This window comes from Xenopus laevis, chromosome 5S (genome assembly GCF_017654675.1).
Source record: "Xenopus laevis strain J_2021 chromosome 5S, Xenopus_laevis_v10.1, whole genome shotgun sequence".
Classification (NCBI taxonomy): domain Eukaryota; kingdom Metazoa; phylum Chordata; class Amphibia; order Anura; family Pipidae; genus Xenopus; species Xenopus laevis.
The window spans coordinates 17323667-17346529 of record NC_054380.1 but is presented as its reverse complement, the minus strand read 5'-3'; the positions used below and the strand labels follow the sequence as shown (position 1 = coordinate 17346529).

General features: G+C 38.6%; 1 protein-coding gene across 2 annotated transcripts in view; it reads left to right on the top strand.

Moving 5' to 3' along the window:
• Nucleotides 1-16441, top strand: part of ppp2r5a.S (protein phosphatase 2 regulatory subunit B', alpha) — a 59664-nt gene extending 43223 nt beyond the window's left edge. The window contains 7 exon segments of one of the 2 annotated variants that reach the window (NM_001114844.1): nt 3215-3323; nt 4147-4200; nt 9848-9898; nt 11258-11377; nt 11864-11991; nt 14162-14263; nt 15783-16441. In NM_001114844.1, coding sequence (NP_001108316.1) covers nt 3215-3323; nt 4147-4200; nt 9848-9898; nt 11258-11377; nt 11864-11991; nt 14162-14263; nt 15783-15918 — 700 coding nt within the window. In that variant the 3' untranslated portion in view covers nt 15919-16441. 2 annotated transcript variants of the gene reach the window in all.
• Nucleotides 16442-22863: the final 6422 nt, after the last annotated feature.

Genomic DNA, 22863 nt, shown 5'->3' with positions numbered 1-22863 from the left:
TTTCAGACGTTCAAATATTTTCATAAATAATGTACCATTCGAATTTCGAATAAAATCTAATTTAGTAGAAGAAAAAAAAATCACATATCTCTAAAATTCGACCATTGATAAATGGGTCTCCCTGACTTGTGACGCCTGATTTCATGCAGAGGGTCCTGCCATTAGTTTTAATGAAAATGGGTGTTTATTGGCTGAAACCCAGTGACACGCAGATTCCCATAAGATAAATGATCAGGCTACTCACCTGGGTGCTTCTCCATTGGTTGAAATAGTGGGCCTTGTTTAATTACTCTTATGGAAAATGGCTGCTGTTCTGCTTCCTGTTGTCTTATGCCATGTAAGACCAAGCAACTTTGCTTCACTTACCTTCCAGGTTTTACTGGAGTGGGCTTGCTTTTCTGTTCTTTTTGGATGAAACAAGTGTGCAGTGTGAAACCCTGGTTTAAAGGGTATTGGTGCCCCCTGAGGCAGCAACTTGCACTACATTCCATTCAATGAGGCTCATTTATCAACACTGGCCAAATTTGCCCGTGGGCAGTAACCCATAGCAACCAATCAGTGCTTGGCTTTTTTCAGGCAGCTGCAGGTAGAACAATAAATACAACAATCTGATTGGATGCTATGGGTAACTGCCCATGGGCAAATATGCCCATTGTTGATAAGATGTATGAGACAAGGGCTTGTGAAAAATGTTCCTTGTGCACCACTTATTTCCAGATCGGTCACCAGTCCAGTATAGCCTAATAAATGCTGCAAGTATCTTCTCCCCATTGGCTTATTAAAGGGGAACTATTGCGAAAATGAAAATTGAATATAAGCTTCAGCCTACTGAAATCAGAAACTTTCTTAAAATATATTCTGTACCGTTTCTGAAATAATCAAGTTTATCTTCATTATTCCTCACTCAGTATCTGCTTCTCTTCATTCTGTCTTCATGCAGGAGCTGGGTGTCAGAAATTCATTGACAGTTAGATCCAATATATGTTATAGGGGGGCTCCTTTTGGCTAGAAGATGTATTAGAGCTCACTCTATTAAAATCACCAGACATCATGTCTCTCTACATGCAGGATTTGTGCAAAAAACAGTTCATTTGTTAGATTTTGTTTGTACTAGAATCAGTTATTTGAGTGAGCTCTAATACATCTGCTAGGAATGAATGATATAGATATATATATATAGATAGAGATAGATAGATATAGATATATATAGATATATATATACCGTATATACCCGAGTATAAGCCGAGTTTTTCAGCATCCAAAATGTGCTGAAAAAGTCTACCTCAGCTTATACTCGGGTCAGCGGTTTAATCATTCCTATACCAGCAGTTCACTTGGGGAGAGACTGCAATATCCCACAATGCCCTCTGTTGGTTATATGAAAGATTAACAGTGCACCCTCTGTTGGTTATATGAAAGAATTACAGTGACTGCAATATCACACAGCGCCATCTGTTGGTTATATGAAAGAATAACAGTGACTGCAATATCACACAGCACCCTCTGTTGGTTATATGAAAGAATAACAGTGCGCCCTCTGTTGGTTATATGAAAGAATAACAGTGACTGCAATATCACACAGCGCCCTCTGTTGGTTATATGAAAGATTAACAGTGATGGCAATATCACACAGCACCCTCTGCACATGGTAGTGGGACAGTGGGACAATGCACATAGTAATCCGTTTGGCAATTCTCTGTCACCATCAACTTTGCAAAGAAGTCCGGTTGATCGCTGGGGGAGTCGCTTTGGCAGAATGTGTGCTGCTGGGAGACAGGGCTGTAGTTGTGTCTAGGCTTATACTAGAGTCAATAAGTTTTCCCAGTTTTCGTAGGTAAAATTAGGTACCTCGGCTTATACTCGGGTCGGCTTATAGTCGAGTATATACGGTGTGTGTATGTATATATATATATAATATATATATATATATATATATATATATATATATATATATATATATATATATATATATATATATATATATATATATATATATATATATATATATATATGATCTGTCAATGAATATCTGACACCCAACTGCTACATGAAGACAGAATGAGGAGAAACAGATGCTGAGAGAGGGATGGTGAACATAAACTTGATTATTTCAGAAATATTTAATGGATTGTATTTACAAAGTTTCCTATTTCTGTATAATGAAGCTTACATACAATTTTCATTTTTGCAATAGTTCCCTTTTAAACTTTTTATTAAATTATCAGACATTATCATCCTGAGTAAATTCTATGCAGAGACATGCTTATATAGCACTCTACTCCTTTTTCAAACATGAGTTCTATGAATTGGGCTTGTGCTCCCAGTTGTTCTGTTTTTTATCATGTGCAGAACAGTAAAATTTAAAGTACATTAAGCTTAAATGCAAGAAGGCAATTCTCTTCTCCTGTAATACTGCCAATACCGTGCCTTCTTTTATTGTGAGGCATCCAGACAATAATTGTTTGTTATATTCAGAACAAGGTTAGTGACTGAATCAATGAACAGATTCCTTTCACATAAGAGCTGTGCCACTGATAATAAAGTAACAGATACATGTTTGTACCTAAAATATGTTTATATAGACACAAACACACCGTTTAACTGTTTCTTCTATCTGGTAAGAAGAGCAGCCTGCTTTGCTTTACCTTTCCAGTTATTTTTTTTTTGTTTCTAGTGAACAGCAGTGCATTCAGTGTACATGTATGGGATCCGTTATCTGGAAACCTTGTTATCCAGAAACCTCCGAATTATGGAAAGGACGTCTCCCATAGACTCCATTATATCAAATAATCCAAATTTTTAAAAATGGTTTCCTTTTTCTCTGTAATAATAAAACAGTAGCTTGTACTTGATCCAAACTAAGATATAATTAATCCTTATTGGAAGCAAAACAAGCCTATTTGGTTTATTTAATGTTTTACATGATTTTCAAGTAGACTTAAGGTATGAAGATCCAAATTATGGAAAGATCCATTATCTGGAAAACCCCAGGTCCTGAGCATTCTGGATAACAGGTCCCATATCTGTATCTAAAACAAGGCAGCCATACTTCTAAGGGGTAACCCAATTTAATACTTAGTAAGCAGCATTAGTGTAGTCCTTTTCTCTAAAGACTTACCACTAACTTACTTGTGTGTACTTGTGTATACACAATTATTATTAGAAATTCTAATACGTTGATTTTGTTTTTAATTGTCCTTTGTTTTCTCCTTAGTATCATAAATGGATTTGCATTACCGCTGAAATCGGAACATAAGCAGTTCCTCATGAAGGTCCTGATTCCTATGCACACAGCAAAGGGTTTGGCCTTGTTTCATGCACAGGTAAGTGCCAGAGCACAAACCTTTATACAACTTATTCAATAAATTCCAACTCACTGATATTTGTATATTACAATACATAAAGTATGGGCAGAAATATAAGGATATAAAGGTGTGCATTTATAAAGCTTTGAAAAAGTGACAATGGGAATACAGCACATCACTCCATGATACACCATGTTGAAACGTGCAGTAAGAATCTGCTATAAATAAAATGTGTAAAAGCTACTTAAATTTGCAATGCCGTTTCACTCAAAAATATTTTTGCCTGCCACAACTTGTCCCATTGACTTTAATCTGAGGTAGCCTAAATCATCAGTGACTCAGTTTCTTCCACCTACTTTGCTTTCCATTATATAGTAGTGCTCTTTTCCATCTCTTTCTACGCTTTTATGCGACACCCTCCTCCATAGTGCAGTCATGACAGGCAGCAGCTCAATGCAATTTTTTCAGAAGCACTCATTTGCAGGCAATGGCATACTCGTGGTGCTTCAGGGAGAAACCTTTATTTAGGGAAGGCAAGTATGCGAGTAGCTCTAGGCCTGAATATTCTGTTTGCTACTATGCATTTAGTTGTGGTGTCATATTAATCATGTGTTAGCATGATTGTCCAATCTGCACCATGTCAGTAATGTGTGGCATGTGTTAAGATGCCTTTGCTGCACCTTTTTATCTATGCCTATATAGTGAATGAACAACTCTTAATCTGTAACTCTGCCACATCTTTTCACTAGTTTCCCTATTTTAATACAATTTATTTTGAATGTTCGTCTTGTCATGGCCCTCTGCTAAAAGCGGTTTATTTTGCTTTCTCTTTTGTATGCAGCTAGCATATTGTGTTGTACAGTTCATGGAGAAAGACACAACTCTCACAGAGCCAGTAAGTATTCTGTTTTTTTTTTCCAACTTGAATATATATATATATATATATATATATATATATATATATATATATATATATATATATATATATATATATATATATATATATATATATATATATATATATATATATATATATATATATATATAATATATATATATATATATATATATATATATATAGGAGTTTTACTTTGAAAGCAGCTAGTAAGTTGCAGGTAAAACGTATTCGTCCCTTTTATAAAATGTATAATGAAGCAATAGAATTCTTAATGAATCAGATGAAAATTGAGCATAGGACTGGCCAGATATGGGATGACTTTGACGTAGTTGGCCAGCTTATATATATATATATATATATATATATATATACACGCACACACACACACACCACACACACACACGCTGGTAAACACTCGCACTCTAATCCAGACTTAGGTTTGCTGTGGGTGCTGGGTCAAAAGTTCAAGCATGTAGCAATTAGACAGGGAATACCTTGATAAAGGCCCAAGCATGGGCCAAAACGTTGGATGCACAAGTATGAATAAATACTAATTTTCTTCACTTAACATTGGAGTGCGGGTCCCAGTCTAATTGCTATATATATATATATATATATATATATATATATATATATATATATATATATATATATATATATATATATATATATATATATATATATATATAGTGACATAGTTCCGCACTCCACAAAAACATAACTTAAGCTTTTTGAAAAGTAAACCTAATTTAAAGCAACTTTACATCAATTAAAAAACTATGCAGACTTTCCATGATTTTTAATAGTTTCTGGCTGTTCCCTAAGCTTAGCCTCCTGCTGAGCTGTCTGACTACTGTTACTTTGGATCAACAGTCATCTATCCTCAGCCTGCATCCTCCAAACCCCACAATTCCCTGCACACATGATTTAAATAAGGAAGATTGTGGTGCAATGCATTGTGGGTTATGTAGTTCCTGTAAGCTGTAGAGAAGTTGTTACAATTTGTAACATCAGTGTTTAGTCCCCCCTTCCCTGCCAGGATTTCAAATGATGCAGAAAGAGAAGAACTGTTAACCAGCTGGATTGCAGCATAAACAATTACATCTATTCATACTTTTTAAAGAAACGGGTAACTGTAACTGGGCTCTTTATCAAATTTTGGTTTGAAAGCCGGAGTTCCCCGATAACCATTTCACCTCTTCTACTTTGGGAGCACTAAAGCACTGCGTAACTTGTCGGCTCTATATAAATAAATGATGATGATGAGAGGTCTTTCAGATCCTTTATTGATGAAATAATACTATGATAGTTTAGGGTCTAGTATATAATCCCCATCTCTGTACATATCCTCAATCAGTCAAGCCAATTACATGCTGTTTGTGAAGAAGGCAAACAGAAATATTCCCAATAGCTGGGTACTCTGGTCACACAGTTGTATAACATGGTGCTGTTTAGGTAGATCAGTACCTTCTCTCTGTGAGAATCAAACCCTACCCAGAGGCATTGCCTAAAGAGTAAAAAAGGCACAGACATTAGTTTACTAACCTTTTCTTGTTGGTGGGGTTTAGCAGTCAAGTCAGTCATCTAACAGTCATTAGATGCATTTCAATTTCATTTGAAAGGGAAACAATTATTGTGTTACAGAATAGATTCCTGCAGTGTCAAACCTTAAACCAACTCCTCCACACCAGCTTAATTAGAACATTTTAATTAATAGCACAATAAGCTGTGGGTTGTCTTCTCATAAAATCCTGCTGACTCCTACTTGCAAACATATTGTCTGAAGTGTATATTTTATTTTTACCTGTTCACTGTGTTTGCTTAGAGAGATCGGTATCTGTTTCCTAAACGCCTTTTCTCTTTGTTGAGAGCGACAATATTCAAGGTTATGGAAATTAAAGCTTCAGCAGGGCTGTTCAGTTGTTTCCAAGGATCAGGCCATACTTAGAGATTAACAGATCTCTTGGCAGACTGAGGACCATTAGGCTAAGGCCACACTAGGCGATAGCGCCGCGATTTGACTCGCGGTGACTTTTAAGCCGTAAAATCGCCAGCGTAAAAACACACGCATCTTGCCTAGCGAGGCAATTTCGAGCGACAGTAGAGAAAAGATCGCCGCGTGTGTTTTTACGCTGGCGATTTTACGCGATTCGCCATAGACGCCAGCGCAAAAGTTTCCCCAGCGATTGCGGCTTAAAAGTCGCGGCGAGTCAAATCGCGGCGCTATCGCCTAGTGTGGCCTTAGCCTTACATTCTAAAGCTGGCCATAGATGAGACCACGATTATCTCGGAACGATCGTACGAATTGTCCATCAACTAAAAAGACCAATTTGCCAGGAAAACAAAGGGGAGCTGCCTGCTTGGCCCTGCAGACATAGGTAGATTGCACTGGGGCCGACAAAGAATTTTTAACCTGGCCGATCAATTTCCTGAGGGCCGAAAAATCGTAAGATGTTTGAATCCCACTAACCGCACAATAATTTCGAAGGATTGGTTGGACTTCGCTAAAATCGGTCGTTCGGCAAGAGAAATCTTTGCGTCTGTGGGGACCTTTAGTCCACACAGGGCGTTTTGGGGAGATTTGGTCTCCTGGCGACTAATCGCCTCGTTTTTGCGGCGACCAATCTCCCCAAACGCCTTCCCTGACTCGTCAGCGCTAATCACACGCGGCGATCCATTTTCCGAAGTCGCCCGAAGTTTCCTCCGGAAAACTAACCGCCGCTTGTGATTTGCCCTGGCGTTTTTTCATTTTAGCCTGGGAAAAATGTTTTTTGTTTTCAAAACGTATCAGTTAATCGTGCTGCTCCAGCAGAATTCTGCACTGAAATCCGTTTCTCAAGAGTGAACAGATTTTTTTTGTATTTGATTTTGAAATCTGACACGGGGGTAGACATATTTTCGTTTTTCCAGCAGCCCTCAATCATGTGACTTGTGCTCTGATAAACTTCAGTCACTCTTTACTGCAAGTTGGAGTAATATCACCCCCTCCCTTTCCCCCCAGCAGCCTAACAACAGAACAATGGGAAGGTAACCAGATAGCAGCTCCCTAATACAAGATAACAGCTGCCTGGTAGATATAAGAACAGCACTCAACAGTAAAATCCAGGTCCCACTGAGACACATTCAGTTACATTGAGTAGGTGAAACAACATCCAAGTGCTGGCTCTTTCTGATAGCACATGACCAGGCAAAATGACCCGAGATGCACCTACACACCAATATTATAACTAAAGAAAATACACTTGTTGGTTCAGGAATTAAAATTTATATTGTAGAGTGAATTATTTGCAGTGTAATTTAGAAATAAAAACTGCATCATGACCGAATCCCTTTAATATGTTAGGGCTGTATAAAAAATAAAGAAATGCTGGGCCTTTAAAGCTGGCTTATTTTCCCTGTAAATAAAATGACTCCTGCTTTGCACTGTTTTTCTTTCAATATTGCAACTCACCAAGCAAACGGTGCAAAGGAAGCTGTTCACTCTGTACTTGGCTTAAACAGGAACTGGGGATCTGCCTCAAGGTCAGCAGCTGTGATCATTGGCATGGATTTCATGTTCAGCCTACTCTAAACAAACACTCATGCCATTTAATACTCCTGTAATGGGGATGTAGGATTTGGGTTTTTATAATTATTATTTGTATTTATATTTTGGTAAATAAAGAGATGAGCACAAGCAGATTTGAAATATGAAGCAAAATTCCAATGTCTATTAACACACAAAAGCGGCTAGACCAGAAACCTTCACAAATCCCTGTGACCTAAACAGTAGAGTTCACCTTGAGGAAAGAACAGCCAAAAGCAACATTTGGATCCTGAGCTTAGACAGAAAATGCAATAAAAAGGTTTGTTTTAATTTCAAGTAGGCGGCACCGGCACGATAAAATGTGTCCTGTTTTAAAAATAACCGGGCTAATGATAGGAGAGGTTTGAGTCTTGTAGGCTTTATCAAACACAAAACACATGTAGCTTTGTTTTTAACCCTTATATTCCAGGAAAACTCTAATGCACGTTGTGTTTGCTGTCATGGAGAGGCAGTAGTGCAAAGAAAATCTTCTCCATCAAAGACACTTAGTGGCAATTTTATTAAGGTTCGAATGGTAAATTCAAATTGGAATTTTCGATTATTTTGTGTGTCAAAACACCCAAATTCGAATTTAAAAGCACCAATTCGAATGGTAGATTTATCACATCTCGACCATAGAAACAGTTCTAAGTCGAATATTCGCCACCTAAAGCCCGCGGAGTTCATTTAAGTCCCGTTGAACCATTTGAATATGTTAATTGCCTTCCTGACAAAACTCTATTCAAATTCCATTCGAATTTCCGGCTCGGGACTATTCGATCAAATATGAGACATAATTTTAATTCATTGGCAGAGAACTCAACTAATATGTTTTGAAGACTTACACTGCCGACATTATTGGGTGGTGCAGGAGATAAACAAGGTTCAAATGTAAATGTAAGTATCTGTCTGCACACAGTAATTTTACTTCAATTTGATTCAATTAATTTGAGGTCACCCAGTTTATTAAATGATCAACTGTTAAATCATAAATTGATACATATTTACAATAATCAATCATATATACCACATATTAACTCGACCGATAAATCAATTATTAATAAGTTATAAAGTGCTTAAGTTTTGTTTTGTTTTTTGTTTTACAAATGATCACAATTCATCAGCTTGCAATTAAGGTTCATGATCAATTCATATGGAGTCAAATTAGCATAGAGTAAGCCTCAAGTTCATTAACAATTTATTAGATGAGTAAATCCATAGTGTATGATCCCATGAGAATTCATTAACCAATCCAAATTAATTCTTTTAAAAAGTCTGTGAGGATATGATGGCCGATTCTATATCCGCTTTCTTTTAAGGCACAACCGTTCTGCACTGATGCAGCAATTCAAATCAATTTTGGAACTGGGATACAGTTATAGCACTGTGCAGCCTAACCTTTAACAGCTATTTAGGGCAGAGACGGTATTTGCAGCAGTTCTGTTATGGGATCCAGTTACTTTATATGAGAGAGATTAGCACATATTCATTTGGGAAGCGAGGGGCAGTTCAACAAATATGGCGTCTTTTACCAGGCTTAATAATCCGGCATAAATACTGCACTCGCCTCCTCCTATTAGCTCCCATACGCGGATAAAAAAAGGCCAAGTACCTCGATGCTCTCACGCCAACGCACATTTCACCGAGTACGGCTTTGTCAAGGCATCATCGAATATTAGACTTCGTTTTTTCGTAAATAGCCTCCCACTCGAGTTGAGAGTGTATTCGAATTTATTAGAGTTAAAAAAAAAATTCACATAAATTCAAACTTCGACCTTTGATAAATAACCTCTTTAATACTAAAATTAATTATGGGACTTCAAGAAAAATGAAGTGAAGGTAAATCCTACCTTGTAGGTGGGGTTTTACTATTAAATGTGGGCTTCTCTGTCCGTAGCAGATTGACGAGTGTGTTCTAATATCACATTTGGGGGTTAGAGCCCCTTCCTGGTTGATTTCATGATTTGAAATAGTCTGTTGATTTTGGGTTTTCTTAACGAAGCCATCTTGTATGGGAAATGCTTTGATGAATTCAATTGTGAGCTTGTTGCTTAAATGCTGCCTTTTCTTCTCCTGCAGGTTATACGAGGATTACTGAAGTTCTGGCCAAAAACATGCAGCCAGAAAGAGGTAGCTGTATAAAACTATTACTGTAACTTTAACTCCGGTATAGGAGATATTATCCAGAATGCTTGGGACCTGGGGATAAAGGATCTTTCTGTAGTTTGAATCTCCATACCGTTGGTCTGTGAAAAATCATTTAAATGCTAAATAGGATTGTTTGGCCACCAATGCAAATTCATGCAACTTCGTTACCATCAAGTACAAGGTACTGTTTTATTATTCGGTATCATCTACCTCTCTTGCGAGCGCTGATCCGAAGAGGGGAGACGTTTTAATATAAAAATCGGCTTTTTTTTCAAGCACACATTTGCAAGTTACAGCAGTGGGGTGCAAATTAACGCGTTTCGTGCCTGTATCTCTGCTCTTCCTCTGAGGAAGTGCTGAGATACAGGCACGAAACGTGTTCGTTTCCAAGATGGTGACCCCTAGTGACAAGTTTGAAGTTCTGGATCATTGCGAAGTTAAAACTTTAGTGTAGTCCAATAAATTCAGTATATAAAATATGGCATTCCTAACCATATTTCCAACCGTATTCCATATATTTAGGGTTTAGTTATCCTTTAAAGGAGAAGTAAAGTTCAAACACTTTAGAAGGCCTCGCTCATTACTGGTATAGGTATGGGATCTGTTATCAAGAAACCCTGTTATCTGGAATGCTCAGAATTACATGACTTCCATCTCTCATAGACTCCATTTTGATCAAATAATTAAAATTTAAAAAAATTATTTCCTTTTTCTCTGTAAAAGTACCTTGTACTTGATCCCAACAAAGATATTATTAATCTTTATTTGGAGGCAAAACAATGCTCTTGGGTTTGCTTAATGTTTAAATGTTTTTTACATAAAAACAAATGCTCTCTCTGTAAGGCTACAGATGTTTTGTTATTGCTACTGGTACTTTTTATTACTCCTCTTGCTCTTCAGGCCTCTCCTATTCATATTCCAGTCTCTTATTCAAGTCTATTCATGGTTGCTAGGGTAATTTGGACCCTGACAATCAGATTGCTGAAACTGCAGACTAGAGAGCTGCTGAATAAAAAGTTAATAACTCAAAGAGCACAAAAACAATTGCAAATGGTCTCAGAATTTCACTCTCTAACCTTACTGAAATTTTATTTAAATGTGAACAACCCCTTTAAGGTATAAAAATACAATTTATGGAAAGATCCCTTATCCAGAAAGTCCCAGGTCCTGAGCATTCTGGATAACAGGTCCCCTCTGGACTAGTAGAGTAAAATACAGCATTTATAGCCATATTCTTTGTTAGGTTTAGTTCTTCTTTAATAGATTGTAGTGAATAAGTGAATTCATATAATTACATATAATACTTAAGTGCTTCTCTTCTGCTCTTTCTCTTTTTAATAGGTGATGTTCTTAGGTGAAATCGAGGAAATTTTGGACGTAATTGAGCCAACGCAGTTTAAAAAGATTCAGGAACCTCTTTTTAAGCAAATATCGAAATGTGTTTCCAGTTCTCATTTCCAGGTGGGTAAAAGCAATACCTTTTCCTATAAAGAAAACCGCTGGTGAAAGGCCTTATATATTTGCTATACAGCTGTGCTTTAAGGATTCAGAGCAAATAAAATTCAAAACCTGGCATGCTAATGGCTCTTGATCGCTGGAGGTGTAGCCCTCTGCTTTATTATTAGCAATGTGTGTTGGTGTTTGTGTGCGTTACTAGATCATTAGCAAGTGCTTGAAAGGTCTAAATAATCCTTTATATCATCGGCAGAAGCTCTCATGCAATAAAGCTGGAGCAGCTGTGTCAGAGCTTCATTTGCATCTCAGCTTCCTGAATCTTTATTATGTCTCTCCAGTCCCATAAGGACGTATGTTTGACTTTTACAGCTAAATTCTGATATTTCTATATATACACTGAGCGAGAGAGAGAATCTGTGCATATATTGAGTGGCAATCACCTCTCCATTGCCAAGGAACACTTCCTTTAGCTGCATTGTGGATATTTTTCAGGTTGCGGAACGAGCCTTGTACTTCTGGAACAATGAATACATTCTCAGCCTCATCGAAGAAAACATTGATAAAATTCTACCAATCATGTTTGGTAGCTTATACAAAATCTCCAAAGAACACTGGAACCCGTACGTAAACTTGTACATTTATTCCAAGCTCAAAATTGTACAGTACTAGTAGTATTACATACACCAACCATAGATGCATATTTTATTTATAATTAGGATTTGTATGTTTATAGAGAGATACAGAGTCACTAACACCCACAAAGAAACTATGGAAGACAAAAGAAGAGGGAAAGATTGATTCAACCTCTTAATACTTACATTACACTCACACTAAAAAGCAAACTTTAAAAGAAATAATATTAATACAAATTGTGCTGTGTTACTAAATGGATTGCAGGCCTTTACAGAGTTCACACTTTGAAGACAAGCAAGAAATATATACTTAAGACAGCACTCCGTGGTTTAATTGTTTAAAAGAGAAGGAAAGCTACCGAAGCAGTTTGCCAATAGATTAGCCACAATAGCGCAAGCTATAAGACTATATTTGTTCTGCAGAATGATGTAAACTGCTCTAGAAGCTCTCTGTTTGTTTGGGATAGCAGCTGCCATATTAGCTTGGTGTGACATCACTTCCTGCCTGAGTCTCTCCCTGCTCGCTCTTAGCTCTGGGCTCAGATTACAGGGGGGGGGGAGATGGAGGGAGAGAGGAGCAAACTGAGCATGCTCAAGCCCTAGTCCTGGAGGTTTAAGCTAAAAACAGGAAGTCTGATACAGAAGCCCATGAGTACACAATAGAAGGAAAGAAATGTGGTGTTTCTTTTGACAGAGGACTCAGAGCAGCATTACTTTGAGGGTTTACTGGTGTATTTATATAGACCTTTCTGATAAAGCTTACTTAATTTGTCTTTCCTTCTCTGTTAAATCAACCCCATCTCATATCACTTTTTTTTTTATAAGTAACCCTCCCATAGAGCCTCCGCCCACAAAGGCCACACTTCCCCTCTTCAACCTCATCAAGTGCTTTGCAATTGGCTACCACCTTGCTGCATTCCTTACATGCCCCTTCTTGGCCTGAGATGTCCAGATTTGGCTGCCAACTACTTTGCTACTCTGTTTTCGAAGTATGATTAGTCCAAGCCCTGTTCAACTAGAGACCTGCAGTGGATCGGGTACCCATGGAATACCCTCAAAGCGGTTGGGTTTGGGGGAGATTTACGAACTGGGTGGGTGATCCGTGGGTGCCCTGACTTGGGTATCCAGTTAAGCTGAAGTCCATAGCCCTCCTGCCCACCCTTGAAGATCTAGCTATTTTTTTTTCTTTACCTGCTTGATCTATCCCCAGAGACATCACTTCCAGTCCGCGGTGATGTCAGATCTGCTTTCGAGGCGGGTGGTAAATAAACACAGTGCGGGTAGGTGGTTTGGTTAGGGGTTATATCAGGGTGATGTAGAGTACTGAGTGGAACCAATTTCTAAGACCCAAACCACAACCAGCATATTTACCCACTTTGATCTGCTACCCGACCCGGACCCGCAACTGCCTTATCCGCAACCCGCTGACCACCATCAAACAGGAAGTGGTGGTGCTGCAAAGCGGAAGTGACATCATCAAAAGTGGGCAGGGACAGAAACAAGTCTTGTAAAACTTGAAAAGGAGTAAAATATAAACAATATTACATAAGATAAGAAATTAAGTTGAGACCCACAATGCGCATCTATACCCGCACCTGAAAATCCTCCCCTCATTCCGCAGGGTGCCCGCTTTTTTTGCAGGTAACCCACAGGTACCCGACCCGCTGCAGGACTCTAGTGGTGGGTGCAGTTCTGGATGTGAGTCAGCAGGTCCAAGTTAGGCACTAGACTGCCGGCCAAACCCATGCAGAGCTCTACACTAAACCCCTGTAACTTCTATACAAAACCTACAATAAAGCAGATTGAAGGCATTTAATTGGTCCCAAAACGAAAAGCCATCCATTGCTTTTCTGTGTGGCCCCACAGCTGCTCACGTTTTTCATGTTTTGTTTACATTGTAGCTATAGTTTTGCATTGTGTATATGGAGACCTGTGCTAAATGCAAATATTGTGTTTGATACATGCAGAACCCTGAATGTGTGAGCACAATAATTAGCCATATTCAAAATTGTATGTCACACAGTGCATTACATTTTCTAAAAGCCTGTCTAATATAGGCCAATGCAATGTTTGTTGTGCATAATATTCGGAGGTGGCGTTTGTGACGCTTTTGTGTTTTCGCATGGATTTGATTTGAACATCCATATGTTTTATTTAGAACCATTGTAGCTCTGGTTTACAACGTGCTGAAAACCTTAATGGAAATGAACGGAAAACTCTTTGATGAACTAACAGGCTCATACAAAGCAGAGCGACAGAGGTATGCGAATACTGATTGTTCATAAGCTTAGTGTGTCTGGCTAGATTTTTCCAAGTAGATGACAAATTTTGAATATATCTTTATCTTGCATTTCCAAACTATTCATATTTGTAATTCCTTCATGTGTTTTTCTTTTGCGGTTATTTGCAAATACATTGGCAATGTTTTCCCCTGTAGAGTAGCCCGTCATAGCCAATGAGTGTTGCATGTTTTCATATTTTTAAAGGAGAAGGAATACCATTTTACAATTGGGGTTCCAAAACTTAGGCACCCCCAAGTGACTACTTTTACTTACCTGACACCCTGGGTCGGTACGCCTATCATCAGAAAACTGCACCAGCCTAGGGTTCTTCTAGCGAGCACCAGGGAGTGATCCTCCTGCTTCTTTGATTTTCTAATTTGCCGGGGCAGACACATGCGCTGTAGAGTGAAATAGCCGACTTTTTCGTTAAAGGGATACTGCCATTGGAAATTTTTTTCAAAATGCTCCAGTTCATAGTACTGAATTCTGCACTGAAATCCGTTTCTCAAAAGAGCAAACAGATTTTTTTTTTATATTTAATTTGGAAATGACATGGGGCTAGACATATTGTCAGTTTCCCAGGAGCCCCCAGTCATGTGACTTGTGCTCTGATAAACTTCAGTCACTCTTTACAGCTGCACTGCAAGTTGGAGTGATATCCCCCCCCCCCCCAGCAGCCTAACAACAGATCAATAGGATGGTAATCAGATAGCAGCTCCCTAACACAAGATAAACACTGCCTGGTAGTTATAAGAACAACACTCAATATTAAAATCCAGGTCCCACTACAACACTTTCAGTTACATTGAGTAGGAGAAAAAACAGCCTGCGATAAAGCAGTTCCATCCTAAAGAGCTGGCCCTTTCTGAAAGCACATGTCCTGAGATGGCTGCCTACACACCAATATTACAACTTGAAAAAATACAATTGTTGGTTCAAGAATTCAATTTTAAATTGTAGAGTGCATTATTTGCAGTGCAATTTAGTAATAACGACACCATAAAAATCATGGCAGAATCCCTTTAAAATATGGCTTTTAGCTCTACTGCGCATGCGTAGCTGCGAGAAGACCTGAAGAAGAAGGAAGAGGATCTCTCTGTGGTGCTCGCTAGAAGAACCCCGGGCCTGTGCGGTTTTCCGCTGATCAGAGCACTGATCCGGGGTGTCTGGTAAGTAATAACTTGAGGTGCCTAACATTTGGCACCCCCAAGGTCAAAATGGTATTCGTTCTCCTTTAAAATCCACTAAAAAAAAGGCTGACTGTTGATTGGCTACTATTGGAATTTAGGTTGAAGGATTCAGAGCAGCTGAAATGTAAGTCTTTCTAAGATGCTTAATTGCTTTGCATCACTACTTATGGAAACAGATGCATATAGGCCGTTTAATTCAACGAGAACTTGACGGCTCCTAAATGAACATGCAAATGGTTTTCACTCGGCTTGCGATCTGTATAGCCAAGAATTGACAAATTTCAAGCTAATTTTCCTTTTCCTTCAGAGAGAAAAAGAAAGAACTAGAACGAGAAGAATTGTGGAGGAGGCTTGATGACCTGCTGTTAAAGAAAGCTCTGGCTGACAAGCAGAACCCTACTCTCTGTGTGCAGAACATACAGAACAATGCAAGTGCCAAATAAACACATGATGATAACCTCTGCTCCGTAGGCATATACTTTTGTACATGGCTTTTTTCCGCTAATGTAAAGCAAGCAAGCAACCTTCTCAGTGTCACACACAGCCGCCAACTCTTTGGAGGGACTGGCTGTTAGGCAGGCCGGTAGCGAGCATTGCAGGGCAATAGGTTACAGGCCTTTCTGACAGCCGGATAATGAACCCGGTGTAATATTTTTTTTCCCAACAATTTTTTCTATATCCAGTCATTGATTGCTGGGGAGAAGAATTAATTTTTATAATCTGTAAAATAGGTAAAATAATTCCGGGAGTGGTAAGAATTATGACTTGAATTCTTTAATATTATTATATATATATTATTTTTTTGATTGTGTTGCACATAGGTGTGTTAGTCTGCTATGTATTTTTTTTTTTTGGCGTTTTACATTTGTTTTTCTCATCTGCAATTCTCCTTTTGGAGGTTCTTATCGAAAACTTATGGCTCCTGGCAATACTGTTTCTATTTTCAAATAAAAAAAAAAAAAAAAATCCCAAAAAACAGAAGGTGCTTTTTGCCTAACCTTCAAACCAGTCCTTTTTGTTAATAAAAACCTTTAACTTAGCCTTCCTGCTATAAAATGGGATAAACATTTTACATGATTCAGCACAGAAACGCAAACTCTCACTAGGAAACCGGATAAACAGTCCCTGCCACAATAATGAATATTGATTGCAAATATACAAATATGTAAATATAAGTCATGTAGTATCATAAGCTAAAGGTGTATGGGGCTTCCTGATGACTTGCCAAGCAGGGGCCAAGCAATTGCATTAGCCCAGTATGTGGGCGTCCAAATAAGTCTGCTTTATTATCCCATGACATTTATCTATATATCTATATACATTCCACATTTAAAAAGCAGGGCACACTAGACCATACCCATGATCTGCCCAGGCTATACCCAAACTGTTTTTTTTTTTTTAAACCCCACCTACTCTCCAATTAACCCATATCCTTCTCAGGTTTATGCCTCTTAGCTGTTTTACCATTATATGGACAGTTGGGGAGGTATGGTAAATATTTTATTCTGGGTGGTTGCTATGGGTTACTGGAGTCAGCCACATTTATTACATGATTCCTATTGTTTTTATCCCCAGAGAGCTATACTAGTTGTTACACAGAATTGCATTTGTCATTGACTTGAGATTTATATGTATCCCCAAATCTACAAGCTCCGTTGTACCACCCAAACTAGGGATGCACCGAATCCAGGATTCGGCCTTTTTCAGCAGCACTTGGATCCGGCCAATCCGAATCCTAATTTGCATATGTAAATTAGGGGTAGGGAAGGAAATCTCATGACTTTTTGTCACAAAACAAGGAAGTAAAAAATATTTTCCTCTTCCCATCCCTAATTTGCAAATGCAAATTAGGATTCGGTTCAGTATTCGGCCAAATCTTTCCCGAGGGATTCGGGGCTTCGGCCGAATCCAAAATAGTGGATTCGATTCATCCCTAACCCAAACAATAACAGGAGATATGCTGGTATTACTATACGATCTAAACACCGATTTACCAGCTTCGCCAGTCATTTGCATTTTAGTGGTGACCTATGCAAATCATTCCAGTAAGTATTAGACAATACAGAGTGTTGGGGGGAGTATTACTATATGTCTGTTGTTTTTGTGCCCTCAGCAGGCGTTTGTCCCTGTATATATGTATACGGCTAAAGTAGACATAATGTGTCAAATAAATCCAGCAATTCACTTGTTCAGTCTCTTTGTAAGAGTTTTAGTTTCCGTCTGTTACGCTGGGATTTTTAGTTGAACTTGCGTTTTTTTTTTTAAAGTTGAACTAGGAATAAGCAGTTCAGCTGGTTATAAAAAAAAAAAAAAAGCAAAGCCCCTTTAGCTAATATGTAAGACTATTACCTGCACAAGGTAATATTTTTGTAGTTAACAAAAGGTAAGGAAGTCCCATGATAAAGATGGTCACACGGCAGCTCTTTCATCCATTCTTCCAATTCAAAACGGATTGGCTGGCCTTTAATCTGTCTGTGGTTCCTGTGGGCCAAGCACTTTACAGCAAATAAAGAAAATTGCTTGAGCTGTGGGTGATTGGCTAACCTAGAAATGGATGGGACCACAGAAGCATCTGATTGGCCAGTTCATCACAGTGAGCGTTTGCACATCAGAAATGAAGCTTTTTAATTTCTTCTTGACCTTCGTTAGATATGAATTAAATGGCAATATGCTTGTTGGCATCAGTTTTTTTTTTTCTTTTGTAGACAAAGCAATAGATTCTTACAGCGTGTACCTCTTACTCACTGGGCTGGCAGTGCCATGTTGCTGTAGCAGGGGCAGGATTGGGTACAAGGAAAGTACAGTTATAGTCGAAATTTAACCAAAGTTATATAGACTCATGTCTCTCTACCCTTCTTATAATAAAGAAAGCTTTTGATTGGCTGCAGCTCTGCTTAGTAGACCACAGGGTCACACTCTATAAAAGCAGCACACCATCATATTCATGGCAGTATAGATCCTCTTTGACTGTTGGAGTCTCAAAGTGAATATTTTATGCATCTTAACCTCAACTTGCAGCAAAGCTGGCAGCTTTTTCTTACTGGTATTATACATTAATCTTGCATTCATTCTTTCATTCAAACGGAGATTTCCTTGAACTGTTGAGAAACTCTTCTTTTTTTTTTTTTTTTTCTTGCCCTTTAGTTTTACAGGGCATGTTAAAGGAGAACTAAACTTGTTTGCTAAAAAAAACCCCTACCCTCCATATCCCCTCCTCCCCCTGCACAGGTGTTAACACAAGTAAATGCCCCATAGCAGGTAATTAACCCTCGTTGCAGAGTCAGCGCAGTGGAGCTTACAGGGGTCATCTTCTACGTTTCAGTATTAGCAAGGGGGTTTAGGTCTCCTTTAAACATGGATTTAATTCAGGTAGTTCACAGATGCACTTACTTTTCTGTGTGGTGGAGACAGAACTTTCTGAGAGTGCCCTCTGCATTTGTAATTACCTTTAGAAATAACTCGTTACCATGTACACCCACCCACTTTCTGTAAATATTGGCTACTCCGCTATCAAGAATTGAATACAGCCTTTAAATGCTTAAAAGGGGCTGTTTATACCTATGTTCAAATGCATTATTTTGTTTTGTTTGGATGACACCAGGCAAAGAGAATGGTTTCACTTTACATTTCTTTTAAAGGGGAACTATTACAAAAATGAAAATTGAATATAAGCTTCAGCGTACTGAAGTAAGGAACTTTCTAAATATAATCGATTACATACTTTGTACCGTTTCTGAAATAATTCACTATTCCTCTCTCAGCATCTGTTTCTTTTCATTCTGTCTTCATGCAGCAGTTGGGTGTCAGATATTCATTGACAGTTAGTTCTAATATATCTTATACGCTTATTAAAATCACCAGACATCATGTGGGACATTCACTAAGATTCGTTGTTGCGCCAGTGTCCGATTCGACGCACTTCGCCAGGCGTATTTTCGCCAGCGCTACGCAAATTCAGTAAAATCCGAAGTTGCACTCAGGGGAAGTGTATGGTTGCAAAGTTGCGCTAGTGTTAATTCGCCAAGCAAAGCGAAGTTACACTAGCGATGATTAATTTGCATACACCGCCAAATTGAAGTTACAATGGAGGAATACGTAGAATCACTACAAATGCCTGGGAAACCTTCAAAACAGCAAATAAAATTTTTATTTTGCCCACCACATGTGCGCAATGTATAGTTAAGTTGCCATGAGTTAGGAAATGTAGGGGGGGGGAAGGAGGGTAGCCCCAAAAAATTTTTCGATCTTTTTCAGCCTATCACCCATAAAAAATGAAAAAACGCCAGCGTTTTTTGGGACTTAGAAAAATTTTTAACTTTTTTTGAAGCAATCCATATCTACTACTCTATTGCATTTCGCCTGGTCTGAGGTGGCGAAGGAAGTCTGGCGTAAAAGGTAGCGTTCAGAATAATTTGCGTGCGTTAGTGAATTTGTGTAGTTACGTCCGTTGCGTATATTCGCCAGGCGTAAGGGTGCGAAGTAACACTAGCGAATTTACGCCAGCGTCCGAATTTGTCCCCATGTCTCTCTACATGCAGAATTGTGTAAAAGGCACAATTGTTAAATTTTGTTTATACTGGAATCAGTTATTTGAATGAGCTCTAATACATCTACTGGGAAATGATGCCCCCCCCTATAAGATATATTTGATCTAACTGTCAGTAAATATCTGACACCCAACTCCTGTATGAAAACAGAATGAAGAGAAACAGATGCTGAAAGAGGAATAGTGAAGATAAACTTGATTATTTCAGAAATGATGCAGAATATTTCATTTACTGTATTTAGAAATATTTCCGTATGCTGAAGCTTATAATACATTTTCATCTAGTTCCTCTTTAAGTGTTGAAGTTCACAATAAACATGCTTTTTTTTCATTGCAGCTTTAAATTTCTGGGTAAATCTCATGATCATGGCTGTAGGGCATTGCTATATGAATTCCAAATGCTTCATCCGCTGAATCTGAGCTCAGGAGATGGGCAAGAGAAATCCCTTCCCTTTGGCTTTTTAGAGAGGAGCTGCAGGCAAACAGGTAACAAAAAATGTTGCAGGTTTTATTTAAATGGCTTCTGTGATGTTGTCGTTTTTAGACTGCCAATAGCAGGCTTTTGGCTCAACCGAGATTAGGCAGCCCAAGGGTTAAATAAACTCAGTTATGGCCGCTGACACTCGGAGCTGTTGAGCTGAACCTTTAAGCAGTCTAAAACTGCTAATATCTCAGGAACTACTTAAAACTGATCATTCTGAAAATTGCAGAAATGCTCAGAGGACCACTCTTGAGTAGGTGTAACACCAATTCATTTTTGGGGGTTTAGATCCCCTTTAATTGGAAGGTGTACCACTCGCACAAACAGCGGTGATCAATTGCCTAGAAACCGATCACATCTTTGCTTTATGTTTTCTAGCTATTAGTAGACTGATAAAAACGGGTTGGTTGCTATTGGCAACTGTGCAGTATAGATCAGTGATGCCAAGTACCTTTATTCAGTGGCTATTTTCATATTACAAGGAGGAATATTGAATGGCAGATGTCTATTTTTATTGTAACGTTGAAAGCTAAACGTATAGATGTTCCTCTCGGTGGGTGTGGCTAAAATTGTGCTGTGTGTGGGGAACTGTGTATTGGTCCAATATGAAGGTATCTGTATATCCTAAGGGGCAATGAGAACAGAACAACATTCAGTGTTAATCTATGTGAAAGCAGTCAGTGCCCCTGCCCTGTAGGCTTCAATTGCCTCGTCCTGTGTAGCCGGCAAGCAGTATTCCCTCACTATAAACCACCAGCCGGCTATGAAAGTCTTATCTCTGAAGTATTTTTGCCTTTTTTTTTTTCCAATTCTACTCTCAGCCATGTGATCCACTCTCTCTTTTGTAATGAAAGATGGTTGCTGGGGGTGGGGTGGGGAGTGACCAATAATAAAGTATATATGTTTGTATATTGTTCCTCTTGTATTTCTTGTCTTCATTTGAAATTACTTTCCTAATCAGATGAACACTTGTAGATTGAGTTAAAGCGTAAAAGGGATACTGTCATGGGAAAACATTTTTTTTAAATGCATCAGTTAATAGTGCTGCTCCAGCAGAATTCTGCACTGAAATCCAATTCTCAAAAGAGCAAACAGATTTTTTTTTATATTAAATTTGTCATGGGGCTAGACATATTGTCGGTTTCCCAGCTGCCCCCAGTCGTGTGACTTGTGCTGCTGGGGGGGGGGAGGGAGGAGGTGATACCATTACAACTTGCAGTAAAGAGTGACTGACGTTTATCAGAGCACAAATCACATGACTGGGGGCAGCTGGGAAACTGTCAATATGTCTAGCCCCATGTCAGATTTCAAAATTGAATATAAAAAATCTGTTTGCTCTTTTGAAAAATGGATATCAGTGCAGAATTCTGCTGGAGCAGCACTATTAACTGATGTGTTTTGAAATGAGGCGTGTTTTCCCATGACAGTATCCCTTTAACTAAAGAAGTAGATAGAAATATTGTACATGATGTTTTGTGCTTCTGTACCAGCCCAAGGCAACCACAGCCCTTTAGCAGTAAAGATCTGTGTCTCCAAAGATACCCCAGTAGCTCCCCATCTTCTTTTCTGCTGATTCACTGCACATGCTCTGTGCTGCTGTCACTTACTGAGCTTAGGGAGCCACTCACAATATACAGTACACATAGAATAGAAATGTCACAATATAAGGCTGATTAGTAATTAATACAGATAATTACTACATGGCAGCACAGAAACCAGTGCAATTAGCATCAGAATTTAATAATCAGCCCTGTAGCATCATCTTATATTACAGACCAACCTCATTTTCTGCTGGATAATTAGTGACGAGCCCTAAGCTTAGCTTCTCAACAGCCAATCAGAGCCCACTGAGCATGTGAGTGTCACAGACACTTTCCAAGATGGTGACCCCCTGTGACAAGTTTGAAGTCCTGGATCATTGCTGATATTGACAAGCTCAAACTGTAGGCTGGTGCAATAAGTTCAGTATATAAAATATGGCATTTTTCAGGCTTAGTTCTGTTTTAAAGGGAAAGAAAGCCAAACCAAACACCACCATATTGTAGGATGTATATGGATCTGTTGAAGTATGCAATGTCCTTGTCTTCCAATTGCTTACTCAAAGCCTTGGCTTTTCTCACTCCTGTGCAGTTGCCTTAGTTGAAATTTGTGCATGTGCAGAGATTCTCAGCCTCACAGTCCATGTGCTGGTTTGCAGCCAGGTGCCTTTTTAAGAAGTATAATTACAACCAACATGGCGGCCAGATGGATGGCTCTGCTCTGCAGCTTTGAATCCATTAAAAACACAAGTGAGGGTCTTATAGGCTTTTTACTGAGACAATTTGCAATTGGTTTTCATTTTTTATTATTTGTAGTTTTTTT